We start from the raw sequence: 27,842 nt of genomic DNA, 5'->3' as shown, positions 1-27,842 counted from the left end.
GTTCACAGCCCACTGTGTGGTCCAACTTGACCTCTGACACCTCCCAGCCCCTCTGTCCTGCTTGGAATCATCCCCTGAAGCGGCGGTCCAGCCTCACTCTCTGGCTGTCGACACCCTCTGTCCCAGTCCTACCCGCCTGGCCTGGGCCTGGGCTCTCCCTCCCTTCCCCTCCCCCTCCCCTCCCCCCCCCCCCCCCCCCCCCCCCCCGCCCGCTCCCTTAGGGCAGGATTTCCCAGAGCAAAATAACCTCTCTGCCTCCATCCTCCCTCGGTGCTGTGCCAGCTCCAGGGGGCGCAGTGAGTGTACAGGCCCTGCGCACCCTCCGTGGACTAACACCCCCCCCCCCCCCGCGCCCCCCCATGGGCCAGCGGCTGGCAGGAGCCAGGCCCCTGCTCTCTGCACTGCAGCAGCTTGCAAACTTGGGGCCATGGGTCCTCAGGGCTCGCTCCCCTCACCCCTGGCTGCCCCCCTCACTGCCCCGACCTGTCACCCTGGGAGGCTTCCTGGTTCTGCACAGGCACCCTGACCTCCTGAGCCCAGGGTTGAAATTCTGTCTGCTCCAGACCTCCCACATCCACACCTGCCCGCAGGGCTGCCCCCCAGCGGCCATTTCCCTGGACGTGCCAGGTCCCCTCACAGTCCCCAGGCCTCTCTGACTCTCCGCAAGGCCCCACCCCGCCAGGGATGCTCCCGCCGCTCCAGTCGGACACTCAGATGCCCACTCAGGGTCTCCTGTTAACGTGCTGTGCACATCTTCCCATCCCTCTGCCCATCTGTCCATCACCTGATTTCTAAGATGCCTTTCACGGTAAGTCGCAGGCACAGCGCCTTCCTGCTGAAGGACTCCATGTGCACATCGTTAACTGGGGTTCAGCGTTTGTTCAGAGGATTTAAAAAAAAAATTTTTTTTTACTGGTTTTAGAGAGGAAGGGAGAGGGAGAGAGAGAGAAACATCAATGATGAGAGATTATCATGGATCGGCTGCCTCCTGCACGCTCCCCACTGGGGATGGAGCCCGCACCCCGGGCATGTGCCCTGACCGGGAGGTCGACACTCAACCACTGGCAGGTTTTTTTCTTTTGAGGCAAAATGTACGTACATTGAAATATACAATTCTTAGCCTTATATTTCATGAGTTTTGACAAATGCATACACCTGTGTGACTCAAACCCCTATTAAAATATAGAATATAACCATTGTCCCCAAGTTCCCTCATGCCTGCCCCTGTGGCCCCCCAAGGGCTGGGTTTCCTGTCCAGGCCCCACGTGGATTGGACTGGCCAGGCGAGCGCTTCTCTGGGTGCTGTCACTCGGGGGAGCGCTGTCCTGTTGGTGCCTGGCACTGGGTCTGTGCTTGCTCAGACCTGCCCACCCTCCCCCTGCGCCCCAGACACACTGCCCTCCCCTGACCGGGCTCTCTAAGGGGCTCCCCAGGGCCTCTCCCATAGTGTGTCCTTCGCTCCGTGCCGCCCTTCAGCACCTTCCGCTTCTCCTCTCCGAAGTCCCACACACCCTTTCTTCCCAGTGCTTGTCCCGTCTGAAAAGTCATGTTCATGGGCTTGTTCGCTATTTGCTATCTGTCCGGCACCAGCTGGCGTGGCCATGTCCTGCCTGTGCCGGACCTGCCCAGGGCTGCAGCACAGATACTCTTGTATGGATGGGTGAGGAGGGAGGGAATGTATGAGTAACCACTGCCAGGCAGCTTCTGCCCTTTTCCACAAATCTGACCTCTGGCTGCCCCATGGGGGGCTGGCCCATGCCAGGGAGCCTGGTCTCTCCAGGGGGCTGAGCGATGCCCACAGCTGCCACCCTGCCCTCGCTGTGTGGCTCGGGACGAAGGCAGGCTGGTGGGGGTGAGCAGGGACTCTGGCTTGGCCACAGCAGCCACACAGTGGGGCTCTCCTGTAGGCCTGGGGTCCCCTCAAGGGCGGAACAGGCCCCTGGGTGTTCTGCCTCCTCCTTTTCCTTCTCACAGGACGCTAGTGTTCAGTTAGCCGCCTGGCCGGGCAGCCCCGCATGCCTGTTCCTAGGTGTGCACATTGTGGAAAGCGTTTCTCCCTCACCAGGCAGGTGAACCAAGGAATCACCCAGACCGCACGCTTCAGCAGCCGTCCAGGCAGTCAGTGGCAGGACAGCAGGCCAGCTAAGGCGCAGCTGCAGAAAGAACCGACAGTGCAAACCCAGCATTTCCAGGCAGGCGCTGCGGCCCTTTCCCACCCACCCCCCCCTGCAGGTGTGGCTACCTGTAGCCACTGTTAGCTTCTGGGTGTGGCTGCCGCTTTGCATGGCCACTCCTAGAGTGTTGATTGCCAGGCCTGGACACGCACAGCGCCGGCCCTGCCCTGGATAACGGCTGCTTCCCGCCATGAGCCGCGTGCGTCCCTGCGCCCCCCCCCCCCGCCCCAGGTGGAGGGGGGTTTTTGTTTTGTTTAGTACTTTTCTCAGAACAGATTCCCTAAATGGTTTTATATTAATTTCCAGGTCACTTTAACGGCTTGTCAATAGCACCTCATCACAGAAAGGTGTGCACCGGAAAATAAAAGGCCTTCACCGTGAGAGGCAAGCGCTTACACGCGAAGCTCAGGCAGAAGCCCAGACCGTGTTCTGACCAGGAGGCCAGGCCGGCGTGCTGACTGCTGAGAAGGGCCTTTCCGTGCCTGGCAGGAGGCTTTCCCATGTGCAGACGCTCACGGAGCGCCGCCGGTTCTAGACCCTGTTTCACCCTCAGTCTGGGCCTCCTCCTGTCTGCTCCCTGGTGTCCCGCACACAGTTCTTCGGCTGCCAGGCTGCTGGGCCGCCCGCAGGCACGCTGCCTGCTTTCCCACCCAGAGGCCGGGGCAGTGAGATGGGTGAGGCCGCTCCTCCAGGATGGCCGCGCCTCCACTGTCAAGTGGCCTGTTTACGTTCTGCTTACAGTCCTTGGTTCTCCCTTCCCCAGGGTGTGTTTCATGCAAAGCACCTCAAGGTGAGGGTTTGCTCAGAGACTTCACTGAAATTGTTACTGCCCTGGCACCTAAGTGTGCAGACAGGCTCGGACCTCCAAGGGCACCAGGGACCCGCCATGGGGTGGGGGCTCGCTGCGTGGGCCCGTGCATCCCCGCCTGGGAAGTCTGAGGAATGAAGGCTTTAGTGAGCCCTGTGCCCAAGGGGACAGCGGGCAGGGGACAGCGGGGAGGGGACAGCAGGCAGAGGACAGCAGGCAGGGGACCAGGGACAGCGGGGAGGGGACAGCGGGCAGGGGACCGGGGACAGCGGGGAGGGGACAGCGGGGAGGAGACAGTGGGGAGGGGACAGCGGGGGAGGGACCGGGGACAGTGGGGAGGGGACAGCGGGGAGGGGACAGCGGGGGAGGGACCGGGGACAGCGGGGAGGGGACAGCGGGGAGGAGACAGTGGGGAGGGGACAGCGGGGGAGGGACCAGGGACAGCGGGGAGGGGACAGCCGAGAGGGGACAGCGGGGGAGGGACCGGGGACAGCGGGGAGGGGACAGCGGGGAGGAGACAGTGGGGAGGGGACAGCGGGGGAGGGACCGGGGACAGTGGGGAGGGGACAGCGGGGACAGCGGGGAGGGGACAGCGGGGACAGCGGGAGGGGACAGCGGGCAGGGGACAGCGGGAGGGGACAGCGGGCAGGGGACAGCGGGGAGGGGACAGCGGGTTGGAGCCGCAGGGGCTGCTCTCTGCTCCGCCCTCCCCGCCCGGCCTGTTCTCCCCGCAGAGCCCGGCTCCAGCCGCCGGGCAGCGGAAGGGAGCGCCGGGCGGGCGGGTCCGCCGGGAACTGGCTCTTGTTTATTTGAACTTCACTCCCTTTAAAAGGAAAGCTATGCCCGGAATTCGGGACGTGCTGCTGCCGCCGGGCTCCCGGGACCGGACCGCGCCCGCAGGCTCGGGTCCTGAGTCCCCCACCGCGCTGCGCGCGCCCGCCGCCCCACGCCCCGCGCCCCCCACGCCCCTCGTGGGCCCCCTCCCCCCACTGTCACCCCGTCCCCCCGTCCCCCGCCCTGCTCTGCGGGCGGAGCGCCGTCCCGGGGCGTCTCCGGGGCCAGGACCTGCGGGCGGCGGCGGCGGGACCCTCTGGCTGCGGCCACCATGACGGGAAGGTAACCCCGCGGGCGCCTGTGGGGCGGGCGGACCCGGGGCAGCGCCCGCAGGAGAGGGGACCCCGCGGCCGCGGCAGGTGGAGCCGGCCCTCCCGACACGTCCCCGCGGGATGGGGCGCTCTCCGCTCTCGCCGCGGGCCCGGCTCGCGCCCCCGGAAGGACACCCGCTCCCCGACCCGCACCCCCACTCCGCTGCGTGGTCCTGGGGAGGCCTCCCGCGGTCGGCGAGGGGGGAAGGGTCCGCGCCGAGCCCAGGCTGGGGGGGAGGGGGCAGGAACCCCGGGCCGCCCTGCTGCCCCCCCTCTTTCCACCCCCGCCCTCCCGCTGCCCCCGCGCGAAGGTGACGGAGCCGAGCCGTGAGGCCTGGCCCGGCGCCGGGGGGACAGAGCAGCCGTGGCGCTGGGGACGGGGCTGGGGCGGCGCGGGGAGTGGAAGCGCCGCGGGGAGCAGTCCCGGTGCCGGGGGCCCGCAGGGCGCCCACCTCTGGGCACCGCCAGGCTTTAGGGCCCAGGCCCCCCAGCAGCCCTGTTCCCCGGCCCGGCCGGAGGCGCCCCCGCAACCGCAGGGCGGGAGGCAAAGGGAGAGAGTGAAACGGGGAGCCAGGAGCACGCAGACCAGGGGGCCTGGGCGTGGGCCCTCTGCCCCGCACCCCGGGCCCCGCACCCCGGGCCCGCACCGGGAGGGCCCGCTCCCGGCCTGAGGACGCGGCCATCCACTGACACGGAGGCCGAGCGACCGCGGGAAGCCGCTGGGCTTTCCTGGTCAGAGCGCCGGCGCCCGCCCGCGGTCCGTGCGCCTCCCGCCGCCCCCTCCGCGCGCCGGCCGTGGGCGGGTGGCCGGTCGCAGAAGGGACGGTCCGCGGGGTCGGCCCCGCGCCCTCCAGGCCGCGGCTCGCTCGGACCCGGGCTGCGCGGTGCCAACAGCGCTCACTGCGCGCTCAGGGCCCCCTGCCCCACCCGCTGGAGCCGGCAGGCGGGGGGCCGTGGGGAGCCGCTGACGGCCCCGAGGGCGATGCACGCGGGCGGCTCCCTGGGCCGAGTGGAAGGAGAGGGAGGAGCCGTGGGGCGGCTCCCGGGCGGCGAGCGGAGAGGACGGGACCGCGGGGATCGGGATCCGCGCAGAACTTCCCCGCGGGCCGCCTGGGGGGACGCCCTCCCGCCACAGCTGCTGAGTCCAAGGCCTGGCGCTCAGATCCCGCAGGAGCGGGGCCACCCTGCCCCCCGCCGCCGCCTCCTCACTCCCGCGCGGTTCCAAATGCGGACGAAGCTGCCCGCGGCCGTCTCCTCGCCGGCGCCGGCTCCCTCTGCTCGGCGCACATAGACCCTAACGAAGGCGCACGGTTCCCACGGGGGACGCTGCTGTGCGGACAGCAGCCGGGCGGGCGTGGACTCGGACCGGAGGCGGCATGGACAGGGCTGTGGCTGGCGGGGGAGTGGACACAGGGTCGGTGGGGCCAGGAGGCATTTGAGGAGCTGTGGCCACAGGGGAGGCGGTGTGGGCCGAGCTGGGGCAGAGCCTTGCGCATGGACGTGCAGTGCGCGTGTGCGCGTGTGCGCGCGCGTGCGCCTGTGTGCATGTGTGTGCGCGCGCGCGCGTGTGTGTGCGCGCGTGGGTGCATGTGTGTGCCTGTGTGCGTGTGCGTGCGCGCGCGCGCGTGTGCATGTGTGTGCGCGCGCGCGCGCGTGTGTGTGTGCGCCTGTGCGCGCGCGCGTGTGTGTGTGCGCGTGTGTGTGCGTGTGTGTGTGTGCGTGTGTGTGTGCGCGTGTGTGTGCGTGTGTGCGTGTGCGTGCGCGTGTGTGTGTGTGTGCGCCTGTGCGCGCGCGCAGAGGGGCTTCTGCGGGGAGTGGAGCCCAGCGCCCGGCAGTAGCTCAGTGGCCTCGGACTCCACAGACACCGCGTCTGTCCCATTAGGTCCCGGGCTCCACTGCTGCTCCACAGGGAGGACATTAAGGCCCAGGCAGGTCACACCTGCCCAGGGACCAGCCTGGCAGTGGCACTCCCACCGCCACGTGCTCTCAACCACTCACCTTCCTCAGGAGTGGGGCAAGGGGGGCTCCCCCAGGAGCTCACCAGGGGGCAGCCAGAGCCCCCAGCACAGCGCGCGGGCTGTGATGGAGTCAGGGGCCAAGCCAAGTGTGAAGCAGATGAGGAGCGAGGCAGAACCGACCCGGCCCGCCAGGCTGGGCTCCTCCCTTTTCTTCTGTTTTGGTATTGACTGTCCCCTTCCCCTGGCGGGGGGAGTGCAGTGAGGGGTGGGGGCCCGCTTTGTAGTGCACAGTTCCATCTGTGATTACTTCAACTCGGCTCCCATCAAGCTACCAACCTCATGTAAACTGGTTTGAAATATTCCTGCAAATTTAAGAGCCAGCATTTGCGAGCTGGTCCTGGAGGGTGGAGGGCGGGGTGCTGCACAGTTGTGGGGGGGCCAGGCTTCTGGGCCAGTGGCTGTCCTGCCTCCATCCCCACCCCCACCCCACCCCCATCCCCACCCCACCCCCACCCCCATCCCCACCCCCATTCCCATCCTCATCCCTATCCCCACCCCCATCCCTATCCCCATCTCCATCCCCATCCCCATCCCCACCCCCACCCCCATCCCCACCCCACCCCCACCCCTATCCCCACCCCACCCCCACCCCCATCCCCACCCCACCCCCCACCCCCACCCCCACCCCATCCCCACCCCCATCCCCACCCCCATTCCCATCCCCACCCCACCCCACCCCCATCCCCACCCCACCCCCACCCCCACCCCCACCCCACCCCCACCCCATCCCCACCCCACCCCCACCCCATCCCCACCCCATCCCCACCCCCATTCCCATCCTCATCCCCACCCCCACCCCCATCCCTATCCCATCTCCATCCCTATCCCCACCCCACCCCCACCCCCACCCCCACCCCCACCCCCACCACCCCCACCCCCACCCCCCCCCCACCCCCACCCCATCCCCACCCCACCCCCACCCCACCCCCACCCCATCCCCACCCCATCCCCACGCCCATTCCCATCCTCATCCCCACCCCCACCCCATCCCTATCCCCATCTCCATCCCTATCCCCACCCCACCCCCACCCCCATCCCCACCCCCATTCCCATCCTCATCCCCACCCCCACCCCCACCCCCATCCCCACCCCACCCCCACCCCATCCCCACCCCACCCCCACCCCATCCCCACACCATCCCCACCCCATCCCCACGCCATCCCCACCCCATCCCCACACCATCCCCATCCCCACCCCCATCCCCCCCCCCACCCCCACCCCCATTCCCATCCCCATCCCCATCCCCATCCCCATCCCCACCCCCATCCCCATCTCCATCCCCATCCCCATCCATCCCCATCCCATCCCATTCCATCCCCATCCCCAACCCCATCCCCATCCCCATCCCCATCCCCATCCCCATCCCCACCTCCATCCCCATCCCCATCCCCATCCCCATCCCCATCCCCACCCCCATCCCCATCCCCAACCCCATCCCCATCCCCATCCCCACCCCCATCCCCATCCCCATCCCCACCCCCATCCCCATCCCCAACCCCATCCCCATCCCCATCCCCATCCCCATCCCATCCCCACCTCCATCCCCATCTCCATCCCCATCCCCATCTCCATCCCCATCCCCATCCCCATCCCCATCCCCATCTCCATCCCCATCCCCACCCCCATCCCCACCTCCATCCCCATCCCTACCCCCATCCCCATCTCCATCCCCATCCCCATCCCCATCCCCATCCCCATCCCCATCCCCATCCCCATCCCCATCCCCATCCCCATCCCCATCCCCATCCCCACCTCCATCCCCATCTCCATCCCCATTCCCACCCCACCCCCACCGGACTTCTGTCCCTCCATGCTCCATTCCTGGCTTGCTGATCCTACTTATCCTCCGAAGGAGTCATTTCCAAGTTGGGAGAAGGGTCAGTGGGAGGCACCTTAACTCTCCTCCTTGTTCTGTTCATTCAGATTTGTAAATTTTTGGTGATGGATATTTATGAGATGACTTAAGATGCATATCTTAATGAGATACATACTTACCATTAGGTGACTGTCTCCATCTCACTGAGATGACAGGATGTATGTATGTATGTAAAACCAAATCTGTGTTCACATTGATGCTAGTTTTAAACGAGGGAAACAAAATCATTCAAAATCAAATTTCTGAGGGAAGAAGGTGGAATGTTCACTCATTTGAGGCTGTCTTCAGTGCCAGGGGGTCCAGCCCAGGGGTCCAGCCCGAAGTGGAAGCAGCTCTGATGTTAATGTTGGTTTTTATCAGGTTGAAAAAGTTCCCTTCCATTCCTAGTTTGTTAAGTGCTGTTTTTTTTTTTTTTTTTTTTTAAATCATGAAAGTGTTAGCTTTTGTGAAGAGTATTCTCTGCATTTCATGTGATGTTTTCCCATTATTCTATTGATAGGGTGTATTACATTGATTTTTGGATGTTAAACCAACTTTATATTTCTGGGTTAAATATCATTTGGTCATGATGTACAATACTTTATACATTTATATATTTTAAAAAATATATTTGTATTGATTTCAGAGAGGAAAAGAGAAGGAAAGAGAGATAGAAACATCAATGATGAGAGAGAATCACTGATTGGCTGCCTCCTGCACACCTCCTTCTGGGGATGAAGCCTGCAACCCCGGCATGTGCCCTTGGCAGGAATCGAACCTGGGGCCCTTCAGTCCACAGGCTGACACTGTATCCACTGAGCCAAACTGGCCAGGGCTCTCATACGTTTTATAGACTGTTCCATCCAGTTTTATGGAGAACGTTTGCATTTGTATTCATAAGGGATATTGATCTGTAGTTTTCTTGTGAGATCTCTGTTTGGTTTTCGTATCAGGTAATACTGGCCCCATTGAATGAGTTGGGAAGTGTTTCCTCCTGGCTGGCTTTTCCGAACATTTTGTGAAGGACTGATCTTAATTCTACTTAAACATTAGGTAAAATTCCCCAATAAAACTGCTCTCTGGTCCTGGACTCTTCTTTGTCGGAAGTTTTTTATTTTTTATTTTTTTTATTACTACCATCTCTTTAGTTGTTACTGGTCTATTAGGATTTTATATTTCTTCTTGAGTCGAACCCAGACCCTTCAGTTCGCAGGCTGACGCTCTATCCACTGAGCCAAACCAGCCAGGGCTGAGTATTCTCTTTTCTTTTTTCTTTGTCTGTTAACTAAAGGTTTATTAGTTTTGTTGATCTTATCAAAGAACCAACTTTTGGTTTTGTTTATTTTCTCTAACCTCTATTTCATTTATTTCCACTCTAATCTTTATTATTCCCGCCATATGGTTGCTTTGAGTTTACTTCACTCATCTGTTTTTATTTTCTTAAGCGGGGAGAATAATTGACTTGAGATCTTTCTTCTTTATTAATGCAGGCATCTATAGCTGTACATTTCCCTCTGAGCAATGCTTGGGTTGCACCCTATACATTTTGGTATGTTGTGTTTTCATTTCATTCATCTCAAAGTATTTCCTAAATTACCTTGTTTTCTTCTTATTTTTGTCGATCCTCACCAGAGGATATTTTTTTCATTGATTTTTAGAGAGAGTGGAAGGGAGAGAGGGGTTGGGGGGAGGGGGGAGAGACAGCGATGTGAGAGAAACATATTGACTGGTTGCTTCCCGTGTGCGCCTCTGACTGGGGCACAGACCAAACCTGCAACCCAGGCACGTGTCCTTGATTGGGAATTGAACCCACGACCCTTCATTCCATGGACAGATGCTCTAACCACTTAGCAACCCCAGCCAGGGCTCCTGTGTTCTTCATCTCATTGGCTCTTTAGGAGTATATGGGTTAATTTCCACGTTTCTGTGAATGTGCTAAATTTTCTTCTATTGTTTATTTGTAATTTTATGTCATCATGGTCTCAGACTATGTCTTCTATGATCTCAGTTCTTTTAAATTTATTGAGGCTTATTTTCTGGTCTAATGTGTTTTGTCCTGGAGAATGTCCCACGTGCACGTGAGAGGCATATTCTGCCACTGGGGCGTGTTTCCCGTGGCTGTTGGTTAAGTCTTGTTGCTTTCCAGTGTCCATGCCTTCTATACCCGTGGGAGCTTTTGTACAATGGCCTCTCCAGCCGTAACTGTTAAAGTCTCTATTTCTCTCTCAGCTCTCTCAGTTCTTGCTTCAGGGTTGGTACATGCACACATGTTGAGAGTTGTTGTTTTGTTTGGAAGTTTGACTTTTTATCATTATCTTTCTTTGCTCTTATAACCATTTTTTATCTTAAAGTCTATTTTGTCTTATATTAATATAGTCACTCTAATTCTCTCTCTCTTTTTGTTTTTTTTTGTTAATCCTCACCTGTGGATATTTTTCCATTGACTTTTAGAAAGAGTGGAAGGGAGGGAGAGAGACACACAGAGAGAAACATCGATGTGAGAGAGACACATCAATTGGTTGCCTCTTGCACACATCCTGACCAGGGGGTATCGAGCCTGCAACTGAGGCATGTGCCCTGGACTGGAATCAAATCCTGGGCCATTCAGTCCACGGGTGGACGTTCTAGCCACTGAGCTAAACTGGCTAGGGCTCCAATTCTCTCTTTAAAAGAAATTATTGCTGCAGTGTTACAGATGCCCCCCATTACCCCCATCCCCCTCCACTGAGCCCCTACCCCACCCCAGGCCTTCACCACACTATTGTCTGTGCCCATGGGCTAGGAATATAAGTATATAAGTTCTTTGGTTAATCTCTTCCTGTCCACCCTCCTCCCCTCTGAGATACATAAGTGTGTTCCTTGTCTCCATGCCTCTGAACTTATTTTGTTGGTCAACTTATTTTGTTCATTAGATTCCACAAATAAGTGAGATCACGTGATACTTGTCTTTCTCTGACTGGCTTATTTCATATACCATAATACTCTCCAGGTCCCTCCATGCTGTCTCAAAGGGTAAGAGATCCTTCTTTTTTGCTGCTGCACAGTATTCCACGGTGTAAATGTTCCACAGCTTTTTTGTCCACTGATCTACTGATGGGCACTTGGGCTGTTTCCAGATTTTAGCTATTGTAAATAACGCTGCTATGGACATAGGGGTGCATATATCCTTTCTGATTTCTCAATACTGTTTATTGAAGAGACCATCTTTTGTTGTCCTTATATAGTCCTAGAAGTAGGATCTCTGGGTCAAATGGCAGTTTTATTTTTAATTTTTTGAGGCAACCCCATACTGTTTTCCATAGTGGCTGCACCAGTCTGCACTCTATGAGCAATGCATGAGGGTTCCCTTTTCTCCACTCCTCGCCAGCACTTGTTGGTTGTTAGTTTATTGATGGTAGCCATTCTGACATGTGTGAGATGATATCTCATGGTGGTTTTAATTTACATCTCTCTGATGATTATTATTACGTTGAACATTTTTCATATGTCTCTTGGCCATCTGTATGTCCTCTTTGGAGAAGTGTCTACTTAGGTCCTTTGCCCATTTCTAAATTGGATTGTTTGTCTTCCTTTTGTTGAGCTGTGTGAGTTCTTTATATATTTTGGAAATTAACCCTTTATCAAATGTATTATTCCCAAATATGTTCTCCCACATCATCTTGATGATGGTTTCTTTTGCTTATTTACATTTTCCTTTGCTTCTCTTGCCTTAGGAGATATTTCGGCAAAAATTCTACCACAAGAGATGGCTGAGATTTTGCTGCCTAGGATTTTTATGGTTTTACAAGTTACATTCAAGTCTTTTATCCATTTTGAGTTTATTCTTGTGTACGGTATAAATTGGAGGTCTATTTTCATTTTCTGCATGTACCTGTCCAGTTTCCTCAAGATCATTTATTGAAGAGACCATCTGAACTCCATTGTATGCTCTTGCCTCCTTTGCCAAATACTAATTGACCATAATGGCTTGGCTCAGTTTCTGGGGTCTGTGTTATGTTCCATTGATTAATATGCCTGTTCTTGTGCCAGTACCAGATTGTCTTGATTATAATGGCTCTGTAGTATAGTTTGATTTCTGGTTTTGTGATCCTTGCAACTTTGTTCTTCTTTCTCAAGATTGCTGCATCTATTCAGGATCTTTTTTCATTCCATATAACTTTTTGGAGTATTTGTTCTATATCTGTGAAGTATGCAGTTATTTTAATAGGGATTGCATTGAATCTAGAGATTGCTTTGGGTAGTATGGACATTTTAATGATTTTAATTCTTCTGATCCATGAACACAGTGTATGCTTCCACTTGTTTTTTATCTTCCTCTATTTCTTTTTCAGTGCTATAGTTTTCCGAATACAGGTCTTTTACTTCCTTGCTTATGTTTGTTCCTAGGTACCTTTTGTTGTTGTTGTTGCAATGGTAAATGGGATTATTTGTTTAGTTCCTCATTCTGATATTTCATTATTTGTATGTAAAAATGCCATCGATTTCTGGATGTTGATTTTGTATCCTGCTACTTTGTTGAATTCATTTATTAGTCATTTTTTTTGGTGGAATCTTTAGGATTTTCTATGTACAATATCATGTCATCTGTGAATAATGATAATTTTCCTTCCTCCTTTTATATTTTCTTCTTGTCTGATCGCTATGCTAGGACTTCCAGGACTATGTTGAATAAGAGTGGCGAGAGTGGAAATTCTGTCTTGTTTCTGTTCTTAGGGGGAATGGTTTTAGTTCTTGCCCATTGAGTATGATGTTGACTGTAGGTTTGTCATAAATGGCCTTTATCATGTTGAGGTATGTTCCCTCTACTCCCACTTTATTTAGAGTTTTTATCAAAAATGGGTGCTGGATTTTGTCAAATGCTTTTTTTGTGTCTATTGATGTGACCATGTGATTTTTATCCTTCATTTTGTTTATGTGATGCATCACGTTTGTTGACTTGTGAAATTTTTACAACCTCGCATCTCTGGAATAGATCCCACTTGGTCCTGGTGTATGACCTTTGTAATGCAATGCTAAATCTGATTTGCTAATATTTTGTTGAGGATATTAACCTTTATGTTCATTGGGGATGTTGGCCTGTAATTTCCTTTCTTTGTAGTGTCTTTATCTGTTTTGCAATTAGGATAGTTCTGGCTTTGTAAAAATAGGTTGGAAATGTTACTTTCCCTTTAATTTTTTTTGAATAGTTTAAGGGTAGGTGTTAGTTCTTTTTTGAGTATTTGGTAGAACTCGCCCGTGAAGCCATCTGTCCTAGGACGTTTGTTTGCCGGGAGTTTTTCTGATTACTGCTTCAATTTCATCAGTGGTTATCGGTCTGTCACCCTCATGCCTCGCTCACACTCTCACCCTCACACCTCGCTCACACTCTCAGCCTCACACCTCGCTCACTCTCTCACCCACACACCTCGCTCACTCTCTCACCCACACACCTCGCTCACTCTCTCACCCTCACACCTCGCTCACTCTCTCACCCACACACCTCGCTCACTCTCTCACCCACACACCTCGCTCACACTCTCACCCTCACACCTCGCTCACTCTCTCACCCTCACACCTCGCTCACACTCTCAGCCTCACACCTCGCTCACTCTCTCACCCTCACACCTCGCTCACACTCTCAGCCTCACACCTCGCTCACACTCTCACCCTCACACCTCACTCACACTCTCAGCCTCACACCTCGCTCACACTCTCACCCTCACACCTCACTCACACTCTCACCCACACACCTCGCTCACACTCTCACCTCACACCTCGCTCACACTCTCACCCTCACACCTCACTCACACTCTCACCCTCACACCTCGCTCACACTCTCACCCACACACCTCGCTCACACTCTCACCCACACACCTCGCTCACACTCTCACCCACACACCTTGCTCACACTCTCAGCCTCACACCTCGCTCACACTCTCACCCTCACTCTCCTGCTCACACTCTCACCCTCACACCTCGCTCACACTCTCTCACCCATGCACCTCACTCACACTCTCACCCACGTACCTCGCTCACACTCTCACCCTCACACCTCACTCACACTCTCACCCTCACACCTCACTCACACTCTCAGCCTCACACCTCGCTCACCCTCTCACCCTCACACCTCGCTCACACTCTCACCCTCACACCTCGCTCACACTCTCACCCTCACTCTCTCGCTCACACTCTCACCTCCCTTGGTCCTGCCTGCCCCCCTGTGTAAGATCTCTCTGACTTGCTTCCCCAGTTCTCTTTTGATTGCTGTTTATGGTATAACTTTTCCATTCTTCTATTTTCAAACTGTTTGTGTTATTGCATCTAAAGTGAAACAAGGATCACCTGGCCGGGGTAGCTCAGTGGTTGAGCATCGGCCTATGAACCAGGAGGTCACAGTTTGATTCTTGGTCAGGGCACATGCCTGGGTTGCGGGCTTGATCCTCAGCATGGGTCGTGCAGGAGGCAGCTGATCAATGATTATTTATTATCATTAATGTTTCTCACTCTCTCTACCTCTTCCTTCCTCTCTGAAATCAATTTTAAAAAAAAGTGTAACAAAGATATCCTTGTAAAAAGGATATAATTAGGTCATGTTTTGAAAAAAAAATCTTATTTGATCTCTGACTTTCCATTGGAGAATTAAACTCATTTACATTTAATGTAATGATAAGATTCCAGGGTTTACATCTGCTATTTGCTCTTTTTAAAAATGTCATATCTTTTCTGTTTCTCAATTCCTATACTATCTCCTTCTTTTGTGTTAAATTATTTCATTATGCAGCTGTCTTTAAATCAGATGCAGAAAAAGGCTTACAAACCAAAACTACATTTATACTGCCTTTTGTATTTTTCTGTATAATTAGCTTTACTATATAAATGTAGAATTTACTGATCTTCATTTCTTCATGTGGATTCAATTATTGCCTAGTGTCTTTTCACTTCATCCTGAAGGTCTCTCTTTAGTATTTCTTTTCAACCCCAGAATTTCTATTTGGTTCCATTTTATAATTTCTATTTATTAATGTTCTCCATTTGGGCTTCATCTGGGACAGTTTCTGTTGCTTGCTCTTTTTTCCTGTATATAAGCCACACTTTTTTGTTTCTTTGCATGTCTCATAACTCTTGCAGAGAACTGGACATTGCAAATAATATAAATCAGGGACTCTGGCAGTCAGATTCTCACCACACCAGGGCTTATGCTGCTGTTAGCTGTTTGCGTGCTCAGTGATTTTTCTGAACTAGTCTCCTAAGCAGGGGTGGGCAAACTTTTTGACTCGAGGGCCACAATGGGTTCTTAAACTGGACCGGAGGGCCGGGACAAAAGCATGGATGGAGTGTTTGTGTGAACTAATACATGTTAACACTGCTGCTGGTGAAGGAGCGGAGGGGAGAGCAAGAGAACCCTCTGCTCTTTCGGCTCCGTGGGCGCATAGAACGGCCTAACGGGCCGGATCCGGCCTGCGGGCCGTAGTTTGCCCACGGCTGCTCTAAAGTCTGTATGTCTGTCACTGGCGCCCACTGAAGTCTCTGCTCAGTTAGTTTAGTGGTCAGCTGAGGACGAGCTGAAATCAGTAACCTCGCAGCCTTCACGAGGCCCCTGAGTGCCTGCTAGGCACAGCGTCAGTATTCAACCAGGCAGTTTACAGCTCTGCCTTTGCCGGCTCTGCCGCCTCCACAGCCCAGGGCCAGCCAGAGCGAGGTCTCTCCCAAGCATGCACACAGCTCTGCGTGTTTTCATGGTTTTCTGGATTCCCAGGAATATGCCAGCTCTTTTCAGAGCCTCTAAGCCAGCCGTGGGCAAACTACGGCCTGCGGGCCGGATCCGGCCCGTTCGGCTGCTCTATCCGGCCCGCGGAGCCGAAAGAGTGGAGGGTTCTCTTGCTCTCCCCTCCGCTCCTTCACCAGCAGCAGTGTTAACATGGTAACGTCGGGAACACGGCCGCAGGTCCTTCTTCTGAGTGGGCGGATTTATATCCGCCCATTCAGTAGAAGGAACAACCTCTCAATCTTCCAGAGGCTCCTTGTAATGCCCGCGGACGCGTCTCCCAACATCACCCTGGGAATGTGTAGACACCTTATCGTGGTGATGCAGGGAGACACGCCCCTGGAGAGCACAGTATCAGAGCCTTTCTGAGGTAAGATTAAGAGCTCTAGTCAAACACAATTTTTTCCTGTTCCCACATTCTGTACATCACAATGACGTGTTAATAAAACAACAAAGACTTTCAGCTGTAAAAATGCGTGCTACGGGCATTTGTGTTAACATGCACCACTGCACATTAGCATCAACGCAAATATGATGGAAACCTGCGTACCCTGCATTAACCCTAGCTGCGCTGCTTTGCAGTACTGCACCACACTGCAACGGCAGCACGGCTAGTGTGAACGGACCCTAATTCAGTGGGTTGAACAAAAAGATTGTATAGAAATGTGATGAACTAAAGATTTTATTACAAAATCGCTTAATTTCAGGATTTCAGAAGTAATTGGACAAATGAAAAACTGAAAATCAAATGTTCATATCTAATACTTGGATGAAACCCTTTCCTGGTAATGACAGCCTGAAGTCTTGTACTTATGGACATCACGAGATGCTGGGTTTTCTCCTTTGTAATGCTCTGCCAGGCTGTCACAGTAGGGGGGAATATATATATATATATATATATATATATATATATATATATCCTGCCATTTCCAGCTTTTAATAAGAAAAACTGTTGCAATGGGCATTTAAAAGTGGCACTTGGTTGTTTTTATAGAGTCCAGTGGATGCAATCTGACATTGATAATGGGCTCTTTCACACTATGTGCACTGCAGCTGTTTTTTGCCAGTAACGGAAGTGCTAGTGGTAACTACTGGTTACCCATGTTTTGCACTGCCCTAGCACCTCCCATACAAGTGTGTCTGGAAGGCACAGCAATGTGCAGCTATGTGTGTTACCATAAACAAAGGGCCTGTGTGAAAGATACACAGGTTTCCTATGGAGGAAAGGGGTTGTTCTCCATGGTCAGGGTGTGCCTCTGTCCCATGTCTGAACTTTTTCAGATGATTTTGTTATATATATTTTTTAGAAGACCAAAAATGTTATAGTAGAGCAAATTTAATCACTTGTTTTTATACTTTACTGTCTTATTTTAGTAAAGAATTTAATAAGAGAACGGTACTGTTGGTTTTAGCCCAATATTAAACATGAGTGGACCAAAGAAAAGGAAAGTGGACAGTGAATGCCGAGTGTTTAAGAGGGAGTGGACAACAAAATATTTTTCACCGAAGTCCGATCAATGCCGGTAGGTCTGATATGCCAGGAAACACTTGCAGTCTTCAAAGAGTACAATCTCAGCCGTCACTTTGCCACAAAGCATGGCAACTATGCTAGCAAGCAGCCACCTCAAGAATGGGAGGCTACTGCACAGAGGTTGATGGCTAAATTACAGGCTCAGCAAAATGTCTTTCACAGACAAACTGCAATTCAAGAGACAACTACCAAAGCAAGTTTTATGCTATCATTCCAATTAGCAAAAGCTAGCAAACCTCTCTCTGAAGGCGAGTTTTTGAAAGAATGTATGATAGAGACAGCAGGTCTCTTGTGTCCAGAGAGCAAAGGCAAGTTTGAAAAACTCAGCTTATCGCGCAGGACAGTGACTCGTCGAGTGGAACTGATTGATGAAGACTTGGCCAGCAAGTTAAATAGTAAGGCAGAGTTCTTTAAGTTTTATTCACTAGAATTGGATGAAAGTAATGACGTAAAGGACACTGCTCAGCTCTTAATTTTTATCCGAGGGATTAGTGACAATTTTGAAGTTTCGGAGGAGTTTTTAGCCATGGAGCCCCTGAAAGGAAAAACACGGGGAGAGGACTTGTATGACCGGGTGTCTACTGTCATCGAGAAAATGAAGCTACCATGGAGTAAACTTGCTAATGTCACGACAGATGGATCTCCAAATTTAACTGGAAAAAATGTTGGACTGCTAAAAAGAATTCAGGATAAAGTGAAAGAGGAGAACCCTAACCAAGATGCTATTTTTCTTCACTGTATTATTCACCAGGAATCATTGTGCAAGTCTATATTACAACTTATTCATGTTGTTAATCCAGTCGTAAAGCTTGTTAATTTCATTCGAGCAAAGGGACTTCGGCACCGTCAGTTTATTAAGTTTCTGGAGGAAACTGATGCGGATCACCACGACTTACTTTACCACTCTCGTGTCCGCTGGTTGAGTTTGGGCAAAGTTTTCCAAGAATGTGGGAGCTCAAAGAAGAGATTGGTGCATTTTTGAAATTAAAGGGGAAGTCTGACGAATTTACTGAGCTGTGACAAGAATTGGCTGTGTGACTTTGCATTTGCTGTAGATATATTTTCACATTTGAATGAGCTAAATGTGAAGCTACAGGGAAAAGATCAGTATGTACATGACATGTACACTAATGTGAAAGCCTTTAAATCGATGCTGATTTTCTTTTCCAGACAAATTTCAGACAAAGTCTTCACTCATTTTGCCACACGAGCCACACAGAAGGAGACCATCCAAAACGTGAAGAAATACAGCAACTCACGGGATGACCTGCATGCAGAATTCTGTCATCGGTTTTCTGATGTTGAAAAAATTGACCAGTCACTTCAACTGGTGGCCTGTCCTTTGTCACAAAACCCTGAAACAGCACCAGAAGAGGTGCAACTGGAACTCATCGATCTTCAGTCTGACTTTGTCCTAAAGGAGAAATTCAGCTCTCTTGAACTAAGAGACTTTTATGCTTCACTTAATGAAGCCACTTTTCCAAACATCCAGAGGATGGCACAGAAGATACTGGTGCTGTTTGGGTCAACCTATGTTTGTGAGCAGACATTTAGCGTCATGAACATCAACAAAGCCCCTCACAGATCCAGCTTAACTGACGAACACCTCAGATCTATCCTGAGAATAGCCACAACGAAACTAACTCCAGACTTTGAGGCATTAGCTAAAAAAGGAGACCAACAACACTGTTCCCACTGAAGTTGATGTTTTAAAGACCAAAAACCTTTCACCCCAGTCTACATTGCCATCTACATCTACGTCCCGGGCATAATTTGGAAGTTGCACTAAAGAAAATGTTTAATTTACTGTTTACACATTTTGTTCTTTTCTATTTGTTTTAGTTTTAAATTATTTTATTATATTTAAGTTTAATTTGAAAGGCTTTTGTACCTTTCCTTTGTTAGGCAATTTTATTTTGCCTTTGCCATCTTCAATATAAGGTATGTTATTGTGCTATGATTCCTCCATTTTTTGAAGTTTCAAATTATAATAATTAGTGTTTACATTCTTCTTGTTAAAATGTTTGAAATGAATAAAACTATTGAAATAATAAAAAAAAGACGGTACCCTTTTATGTAATGATGTTTACTTTGAATTTATATTAGTTCACACAAACACTCCATCCATGCTTTTGTTCCGGCCCTCCGGTCCAGTTTAAGAACCCATTGTGGCCCTCGAGTCAAAAAGTTTGCCCACCCCTGCTCTAAGCACATCTCATTTCTCCATTTTCCTTCTAAGTTTTTTGGTTCGTTTGTTATTGTCCCAACAGCTCTTTGTTGCTGGTGACAATGGCTGCTGTTGTAGCAATAATAGTAATGCATTGAAAAAGCAGGAGGAGAGGCCGAGCCCTGGGCATGTGCGCGTGAGGCCGCAAGAAGACATGCCTTCCCAGGGTCTCCCACACAGGGCGGGCAGGGCCAGCCATAACTCCTCTTTGGGATGAAACTTTGAAAGCGCTCTGGCTCTGTCTGCTCCCTCATGACTGGTCTCAACTGAAGGTCACTGCCACCAATTCAATGCCAAAGGGGATGTGGTACAAGAGAGACTTTATTCTGTGGAAACAGCTCAGTTGTGAAGCAGCTTGGCATGGAACAGCCCAGGTTCTCCCCTGACACAGAGGGAGGTTGGCTAATCGAGAGAGTACCCCAGCCCATCCCTGACTGGCCCATTTTTATGCAAACGAAGAATTAAATGTGTACAGTTTGATTGGTCCAAAGAGCACTGTCCTGCTTGATTGGCTCCACCCATTCTGATTGGTCAGCAAAGATGCAAATGAAGATATAGTGTGTGCACCTCTGCTTGGACGGGGCATGGCCTAAGTGCTTCGGTGGAGTTTCGATCCCAGGAGCTCTTACAAGGGTGGCCGTGGGCAGCTCCGCCAGGCTTTTCCCTGGTGGGCAGGGTGCCTCTGGGAACAATGGCTGCTGGGCTCTTGTTACTCACTTGGGCCCAAGTAACCACATGGAGCTCTTCTCGGCTGGTCCATCCTCCCTTAGGGAGGCGCTGGGGACGCGGATCGCTGCTTTCAGGGCGGCCACGGAGCTGGGATTGGGGCCAGACGGGCTAAGCTAAACCGCCACGAAGCTCCCCGTTCTCGCCGGGGTTCAGGGTTTTCTTGGACCGACCGCTTCCGGGCTCAGATTTCTGTGGCGCTTTGGGCTTTGACTTCATGCCGACCAGGGGCCCGGGGCCAGCAGGGACCAGGGCCGGGTGCTGACCGGAGCACAGCCAGCTCCTTGGACGAAGAGGTGTAAGGCTGCCTCCGGCACCTCCCTGGCCGGCCGCTGCCCCGGCGGAGGCTGCCGCCTGGCTTTCGGCAGCTGGCCCCCTTCGATGCTGGTGCTCGTTGGCTGGATCCAGGGCCGGCTGTCCTCTGGGTCTCCCGGGTGGTGTTTGCGGCCTCGGGTCGCAGGAGAGGGAAGGAAGAGGGACGTTTGCGCTGGGCTTGCCGGGGTCAGCCGGTCCGCCCCTCCTCGGCCTGTGCAGGGGCCCCGGCAGCGCTTCTGGGATCCCCGCCCCCCGCCCGCCTCGCTTCCACTGCGCCGCCCCGGGGACAATGCCCTTTCTGTTTGCACGGACTCTGCGCCCTTCGGGGGTCACGGTGTAACGTGAGTGGGGCGGGCGGCTCCGCGCGGCAGTCCCGTCGGTCGGCCCGGCTCTCCGGTCCGGTGGCTGCTCCGGGCTGGAGTCCGAGTGGCCCCTGCGAGGAGCTGCCATGGCCGCCCGCCTGGGCGCGCTCGCTGCGTCGGGGCTGTACCTGCGCCGCCGGCACCAGCAGAGCCCGCCCGCTGCCGCGCCCGGGTAGGTGGCGGCGCGCCCGGCCGGTCCGTGTCCCCGAGGCTGCGGCTACAGGCCTTTCCCCGACCCCTGCGGGCCCTTCAGTCCAGGGCTGGACCACATTCTGGGGCAGGGCGCTGAGATGGGGTTCAGGGTAGTTTCTGTGAAACCCCATCACTACTTCAGGCGGGGGTCGTCTTATCGCCACTTTACGGATGAGCAAAACGCGTGGGCAACCCGCCGGCCAGCACGTCCAGGTGGCGGAGCCGGCTGCGGGTGGACTGCGAGCCGCAGTGTGGACCTCGCTCCACGGAGATGAGTTGCCCGGGCTGGAGGCTGCGGGGGGCGTGGGGTCGGGTGCCCAGGGCCTCTGGCTGGAACCAGCAGTGGAAGGGGAGGGAGAGCAGGAGGGGCCGCAGGCGGGGCCCCAGAGGAGGTGGGGGACACGGGGCCCAGGGAGGAAGCAGCCCAGGCCTCGGGTGCTCACGGTGGCGCTGGGAGCCATCAGCCTGTCAGGGGCGGCACTGAGGGGAGCGGGAGGCCAGCCTGCACCTGCACCTGCACCTGCACCTGCACCTGCACCTGCACTGCAGCCCAGCAAGGACCTGTGGGGGACAGGGCTCCTGCTCGAAGGCCTGGTGAGGCCTCTGAGGAGAGGGGGCCCCCCATTTTCGCCTCCGTGCACCTGGGTGTCTGTGGAATGAGTGGTGTGTGGGCAGTGCGGCCAGGGCACAGGAGGCCCGAAGCACAGTGTAGATGCCCCAGGGATGGCGAGGTGGGCGTGGCGCTGAGCTGCAGGGGACTGCCTGCTGCCGGCTGCGTTTGGGGGCCGCTCCCTTGTGGGGACCTCTGCGGTCGTTGCGATGTGTTTGGAGTGCACCTGCTTAGGCAGACGGGGCTGCTGGAGCAAGGAGGCCGTGACGTCCCAGGGACCGTACAGGTGTGGATGCTTCTCACGCGGAAATGCTGTGTGCGCAGCGCCCAAGGCCGCCGGTGGCTCCGGCCGGGGTGTGGGCTGGCTCTGTGTGAACGCTCGGTCAGGCGAGCCGGCGGCCTCCCGCAGCCAGACCGCGGCAGGGCAGAGGCCCAGGCCATGCCGCAGTGGCCACTGGAGCTTTGGGGGCCGTGCCGCGTGGATCCCCTGCCCGCACCTGGCACAGTGCCTGGGCAGAGGAGGGAAGGGAGGCGACGGCTGCCAGTTATGGAGCCGCTGTGGGCTGTGCTGGCACTTCACCCCCAACAACCTGGAGGTAGCTGCTGCCAGCCCATTTTACAGATGATGCAGCTGAGGTCCAGAGAGGACTGTGCTGTGGGCCACAACACCAGCCGGCACCCGCGCCCGACCGCAGCCGGGCCGGCAGAGCACACACCGCTGACGTGAACAGACCCCTGTGGCTGCCGCTGCCTGTCCCCCAAGCCAACACCGTCTTTCTAGGCTCAGGTGGTGGCGGCTGGAGGGGAGGTCTGAAATTATTGAAAAAGTCTTCAATGTCCCTGCCTGTGTGAGGCCACCGGGAGCCGAGGGGACGGGAGAGAGCTGGGGTCAGGAGGTTACTGGCCCTTTCTGTGCTTCAGTTTCCTCATCTGGAGCCAGCAGTCGCCCTTCACAAGGACCTGGTACAGCGAGGGCTCCCACCCCAGGCTGAACGTCATTATCCAGCTCAGGGACCTCTTGCCACTCAGGGACATCTGGCACAAGCCCACAGTTATGTTGGCAGTCAAGATGGAGAGCATTTGGGGTTCTGGGAGGGTTGGAGAAGGGGTGCAAGAGGCCATGCTCTCCCCCAGCTCTGGGGTGTGCCCTCTGCATCCTGTGCATTGTGCGGCAGGGTGGGCGCTAGCGCCTTCCTGGGGATCACTGGGGAGACTGTGTTCTCTTTTCTTGGCTGGGATGTATGCTCCCAGAATTCCTGAAATAGCAGCTCTCTGTCCAGCACTCAGCCTGCCGGGCTCTGTGCCCACACGCTGCAGGCCACGGAGTCCCCACTCACCCTGCCGGGCTCTGTGCCCACACGCTGCAGGCCACGGAGTCCCCACTCAGCCTGACAGGCTCTGTGCCCACACGCTGCAGGCCACGGAGTCCCCACTCACCCTGCCGGGCTCTGTGCCCACACGCTGCAGGCCACGGAGTCCCCACTCACCCTGCCGGGCTCTGTGCCCACACGCTGCAGGCCACGGAGTCCCCACTCACCCTGCCGGGCTCTGTGCCCACACGCTGCAGGCCACGGAGTCCCCACTCACCCTGCCAGGCAGTAACTGTTGCTCTGATGCGCCTGTTTGCAAATAAGGAAATGAGGCCAGAGAAGCAGGTACCTTTTCCAGATCTGTTGGGTTCGATGTGGGGGTGAGCTCAGAGTGCCCCGGGGATAGCTGGCAGTGCTGTGGCTCCTTTGCTAGGCACGTCTGCCCTCCCTCTGCCTTTGCCCGGGGCTTGGGGTGCTGTTTGTTCCTCAGCAGGTGGCGTGGAAAGCGGCCACAGGAGTGCCTTGAGGGGTGCTGCCGGCCGAGAGTTGGGCTGGGGCAGCCAGCAGGGGCAGGACACGGCCTGTGCAGGGGTGTGTGAGGCATGCAGCGGCAGACAGCAGCACCCGGGACCCCGGTGCCCAGGGAGCTAGCCGGGGAGCTGGACACAGACCAGGCAGGCCGGCCTCTGTTGGAGGGGCGTGGAGACACGAAGGTGCAGGCCCCCAGGGCAGTGGGCAGTGGGCAGTGGGCCCTGGAGAGCAGGCGGAGCGTGGGTGTATGGGGAGAGGGGCTCACTTTCTTCCTGCAGGGGCGATCCCAAAGCTGGGGCGCAGCTGAGCACCTTTTTGGGTTCATCTATTGGCTCTTTTAGGTGGGATTGCAGGCCCAGGGGCCAGGCCTTCCTGTTGACGCCTGATCTCCCAGCACCTCCCGAGCCTGCCTGTAGCGGCACCTGGGTGTGTGCTGGGGAGTGCAGGGTTTTACATTCCGGGCAGGAAACCGGCCTGTGTCCTGCCCCGCCGCACCAGCCTCTGCCCTGTCTGGCACCTGTGGGGACCAGTAGGAAGTGGGGGCGCAGAGGTGGGAGTGGGGTGGGCAGGTGGGCTCTTCCCGACTCCTCCTGCCACTCCTGCTTCCTTGCCCTGCAGCCTAGATATGGACATCAGAGGGGCTTCGGTCCCCAAGCGTGTCTGAGGGCAGGCGTCCAGGCTCGCTGAGCCCTCCTGCCGCCCCGCCTGCCCCGCCGTTTGGTTTCCCCACGTGGTTCCCCCTGGACTCCCAGCCCAGCCTCCATCTGGGTTGTGTGGCAGCCGCCCTGACCCTCCCTCCCTGTAAGACCCGCATCCACATCCTGTGCCAGGACCCCTGGAGACAGCGCTGCTCTGGTCCCTGGGCCTCCTGGCGGCGGGGGTGGGGTGGGGTGGGGTTGGGGGGTGGGCGGGGGCGCTCACTAAGAATTCTCTCCACACGATGCGGTGCAGGCTAGTGTCCTGGGAGGTGGAACAGGCTGGAGAGTCTCACACAAGATGGCGGTCTGCCTCTCCTCGCTGAGCCTGACTCACTTCCCAGGCAGCACCCCCAACATCGGCACTGACGCTGACTGAGGGAACTCGTGTTTGCTCACTCCCAGGAAAGGCACGGCACCAGGGTATGGGAGGTGGCAGGGCTGGCACGGGCAGGCGACCTGTTCCTCCGGGCCAGGCCTCAGGGCGGAGCCCAGTCAGAGAGCCCGGACTCAGGGCAGGGGCAGTCAGGGGCCTGGCTCAAAGGCCCCTTTCCCACGGTGCAGCTGGGATTGCCCTTCCTCAGATGGAAGCTGCCCCCCACTCCCCCCAGGGCAGCAGTCACCCCCGTGGGTGAGGCTTGCTCCCTGCCCTGGCCTGCCCCAAAGACTCACACCGTCACCTTCAGGGCAGGGGATTGCATGTTTTTGGGAGGCAGACGATGTGAAACTAGCTCATGGTGCAGAGGAAAAAGCCATTGAAGTCCAACCAATGTGGGTTCAGATCTGCTGTGTGAGCTTGGGCAAGTCACTTAACCTCTCTGAGCCTTAAGTCTCACTCAGAAGGCAGGTGACCTGGGGGTTTAAATGAGACTGGGGTGTTGTTCTCTACCTGAGACACCCTCTGGTTCCCTGAGAAGGGGTGGCAGGAGGCACAAGAAGGAGCTGAGGTGACCACTGACACTCCAAGAGATGGCCCAGCATGAGGACTGAGCAGCCTGGGGACCATGTCAGTGACACGGACAGCCACAGCCCCACCCTGAGTAGGGCTTAGTGTGTGTACTAAGTGCCGAGTACTTAGTGTGTGTGTGTGTGTGTGTGTGCACTCACACACGTGTCACTGGCACAGAACGGGGGCGCAGCCAGCCCGATTCTGTTTCCCAGCTGGGAGTCTGGCCCAGAGAGGGAGGGGCAGGCAGCCTGGCAGAGGCCCCCTGGACCTGACCCTCTGGGAGCTGCCGTGGGGCTGCAGGGGGTGTGGAGGCAGGGGGCTTGGCCTCCACCCCCTGCGGCCCTTTCTGCCCTGAGAATGGTGGTGCCGCTGCAGCCGTGCGCCGGGCGTTGCTGTGGGTGTGTGGGTGGCCGGGAAGGGTGGCCGCAGGGGTTGGCCCTGACCACGTGTTCCTGAGTCAGAGCCATGCTGCCCCCTGAAGGAGGTGTCCAGGGCGCCCTCTCGCCCATGTCGGCCTCCCATCCTGACCTCCCCTCTCCTCCCCAGCAACCTGTCGGACGCCTTGGCCACGGCGGCCTGCCTGCGCTGCCAGGCCCGCTTCGGCCCGGCCGAGCGCATCGTGCACAGCGGCGGCGAGCTGTACCACGAGCGCTGCTTCGTGTGCGCCCAGTGCTTCCGGCCCTTCCCCGACGGGCTCTTCTACGAGGTGAGCGGCTCCCGGGCCTCCGCCCGCCTCTGGGAGCCCAGCCCTGACCAGGGACACAGGGGCCGCCACCCAGCCTGGCCGGGCTGTGCTCTCGCCAGCACAGAAACGCGGGTGGCGCTTGGGGGCCGGGCCCACCTGGGAGACTGGACACGCCAGGTGCAGGGCGTCAAGGAGGGTCACCTCCTCCCGTTCCCTGAGCAAACCCCTGCTCTGCGCACCTCCCCTCTCTTGGGATCAGACAGCAAACCCGGTGATTGGGTGTCTGTCCGAGGGAAGGTGCTGAGCGCCCTGGTTGGGCGGGGTGGGCAGGGAGGGGGAGCAGCCGCGGAGGAGGGGAGGGAGCCCACACACAGCGGCAGGAAGAGCACTCAGCTGGGCACAGCAAGTGCAAAGGGCCTGAGGTCGGAGAGGCGGCTTGAGGAGCAGTGGCAGGTGAGTGTGAAGGAAGCAGAGCGGAGGGATTAGTGGGGTGAGGGCAGGGGGCAGAGTGGTTTGACTCGGTGGGCCTTTGTGGGGCCTTAGGATTTCACTGTGGGAGGGGCAGGAGCCATGCAGGGTGTGGAGCCCAGGAATCCATCTGTCCCACGTTGGGAAGGGACCACAGGCTGCTGGGCTGAGGAGAGACTTCATGGGGGAGCAGGCGGTAGAGGCTGGGGGAGCAGGCGGTGGAGGCTGGGGGTGCAGGCGGTGGAGGCTGGGGGAGCAGGCGGTGGAGACTGGGGGAGCAGGCGGTGGAGGCTGGGGGTGCAGGCGGTGGAGGCTGGGGGTGCAGGCGGTGGAGGCTGGGAGCACAGGGGGTGCAGGTGGAGGCTGGGGGTGCAGGCGGTGGAGGCTGGGAGCACAGGGGGTGCAGGTGGAGGCTGGGGGTGCAGGCGGTGGAGGCTGGGGGAGCAGGCGGTGGAGGCTAGGGGTGTGGGCGGTGGAGGCTGGGAGCACAGGGGGTGCAGGTGGAGGCTGGGGGTACAGGCGGTGGAGGCTGGGGGTGCAGTGGGTGGAGGCTGGGGGTGCAGTGGGTGGAGGCTGGGGGTGCAGTGGGTGGAGCCTGGGGGTGCAGGGGGTGGAGGCTGGCTTTCACGGTAACCCAGATGCAGGGAAGATGGCTAGACTGGCAACCTTACTCACAAGAGCACATTGTTAAGTTTTCATTAATCTTGCAAGTTGGTTGTTAGAGTGATTAAAAATTAAGTTATGTAAATGTACAATGAGATAAATTTTACTAAAAACAAAGGTAAAAAAACTCAAAACCCACCACTTCCTGTTTTAGTACATTTTACTGTCACCTGTGCCTTTGAAGTTATTTCTGGGCACCAGTGTGGCTGGCGCGGTGTGAACGGCGGCTCAGCTCCGTGCCCGGTACGCCTGGTGGAATGTGTGCACCGGAGCTGCTGATCAGCACCGCCCTGCAGCTGGCAGACTCCCAGGCAGAGCTGACGGAGGGCTGATGGGCGCCCCGGGTCTGCCTGGCGCTTTGGGAAAGGCGAGCCAGCTGTACGGCAGTGGGAGTGGGGGCCCTGTGTCTGGAACAAAGCCTGGTGCATAGTAGGTGCTCAGGAAATATTCACCCTGAGTGAACATACACCCTGCGGGTCTGTGCCAGGTGCTCGGGCCCAGACAGAAGGTGGGAGACTGGTGCCTGCTGCCTGGGACTGGGGCTCTCTCTCCAGCCCCACCTTCCTGTATTCCTTCCCTGTGGCCTCTGGGAAATGGACGTCTCACACAGAGAGAACACAGGGCATGGGGCAAAGTGACACATGCAATGCCAACCTGCCCAGCCTTCCCAGCCTGCGTCCCCAGCCGGGGCAGGCGCCAGGACCCCAGGGCGGTCGCTGCGGCAGACAGCAGGCCGAGGCCTCCCTCCGCGCCCCGGCCTCCAGGCCTCGAGGCTGCTCCCTCTCTGCAGCCTCCTCTCAGCCCCCACCTGTCCCCCCGCTGTTCACACTCCCT

At 56.2% G+C, this 27,842-nt stretch overlaps 1 protein-coding gene across 4 annotated transcripts in view; it reads left to right on the top strand.

Moving 5' to 3' along the window:
• The first annotated feature begins 3,948 nt into the window (after positions 1-3,948).
• Positions 3,949-27,842, top strand: part of LIMS2 (LIM zinc finger domain containing 2) — a 48,176-nt gene continuing 24,282 nt past the window's right edge. The window contains exons 1-2 of one of the 4 annotated variants that reach the window (XM_036319861.1): positions 3,949-4,098; positions 25,739-25,898. In XM_036319861.1, the coding sequence (XP_036175754.1) occupies positions 4,088-4,098; positions 25,739-25,898 (171 nt within the window). In that variant the 5' untranslated portion in view covers positions 3,949-4,087. Of the gene's footprint in view, positions 4,099-20,903; positions 21,078-25,738; positions 25,899-27,842 lie in introns of those variants that run through there. The other 3 variants (XM_036319862.1, XM_036319860.1, XM_036319863.1) reach the window with 3 other exon arrangements.

The sequence above is a fragment of the Myotis myotis genome, unplaced genomic scaffold, assembly GCF_014108235.1.
Source record: "Myotis myotis isolate mMyoMyo1 unplaced genomic scaffold, mMyoMyo1.p scaffold_m19_p_8, whole genome shotgun sequence".
In the NCBI taxonomy this organism is placed as follows: Eukaryota; Metazoa; Chordata; class Mammalia; order Chiroptera; family Vespertilionidae; genus Myotis; species Myotis myotis.
The sequence above is the reverse complement of the archived record's forward strand: the minus strand, read 5'-3'. Positions and strand labels throughout refer to the sequence as shown.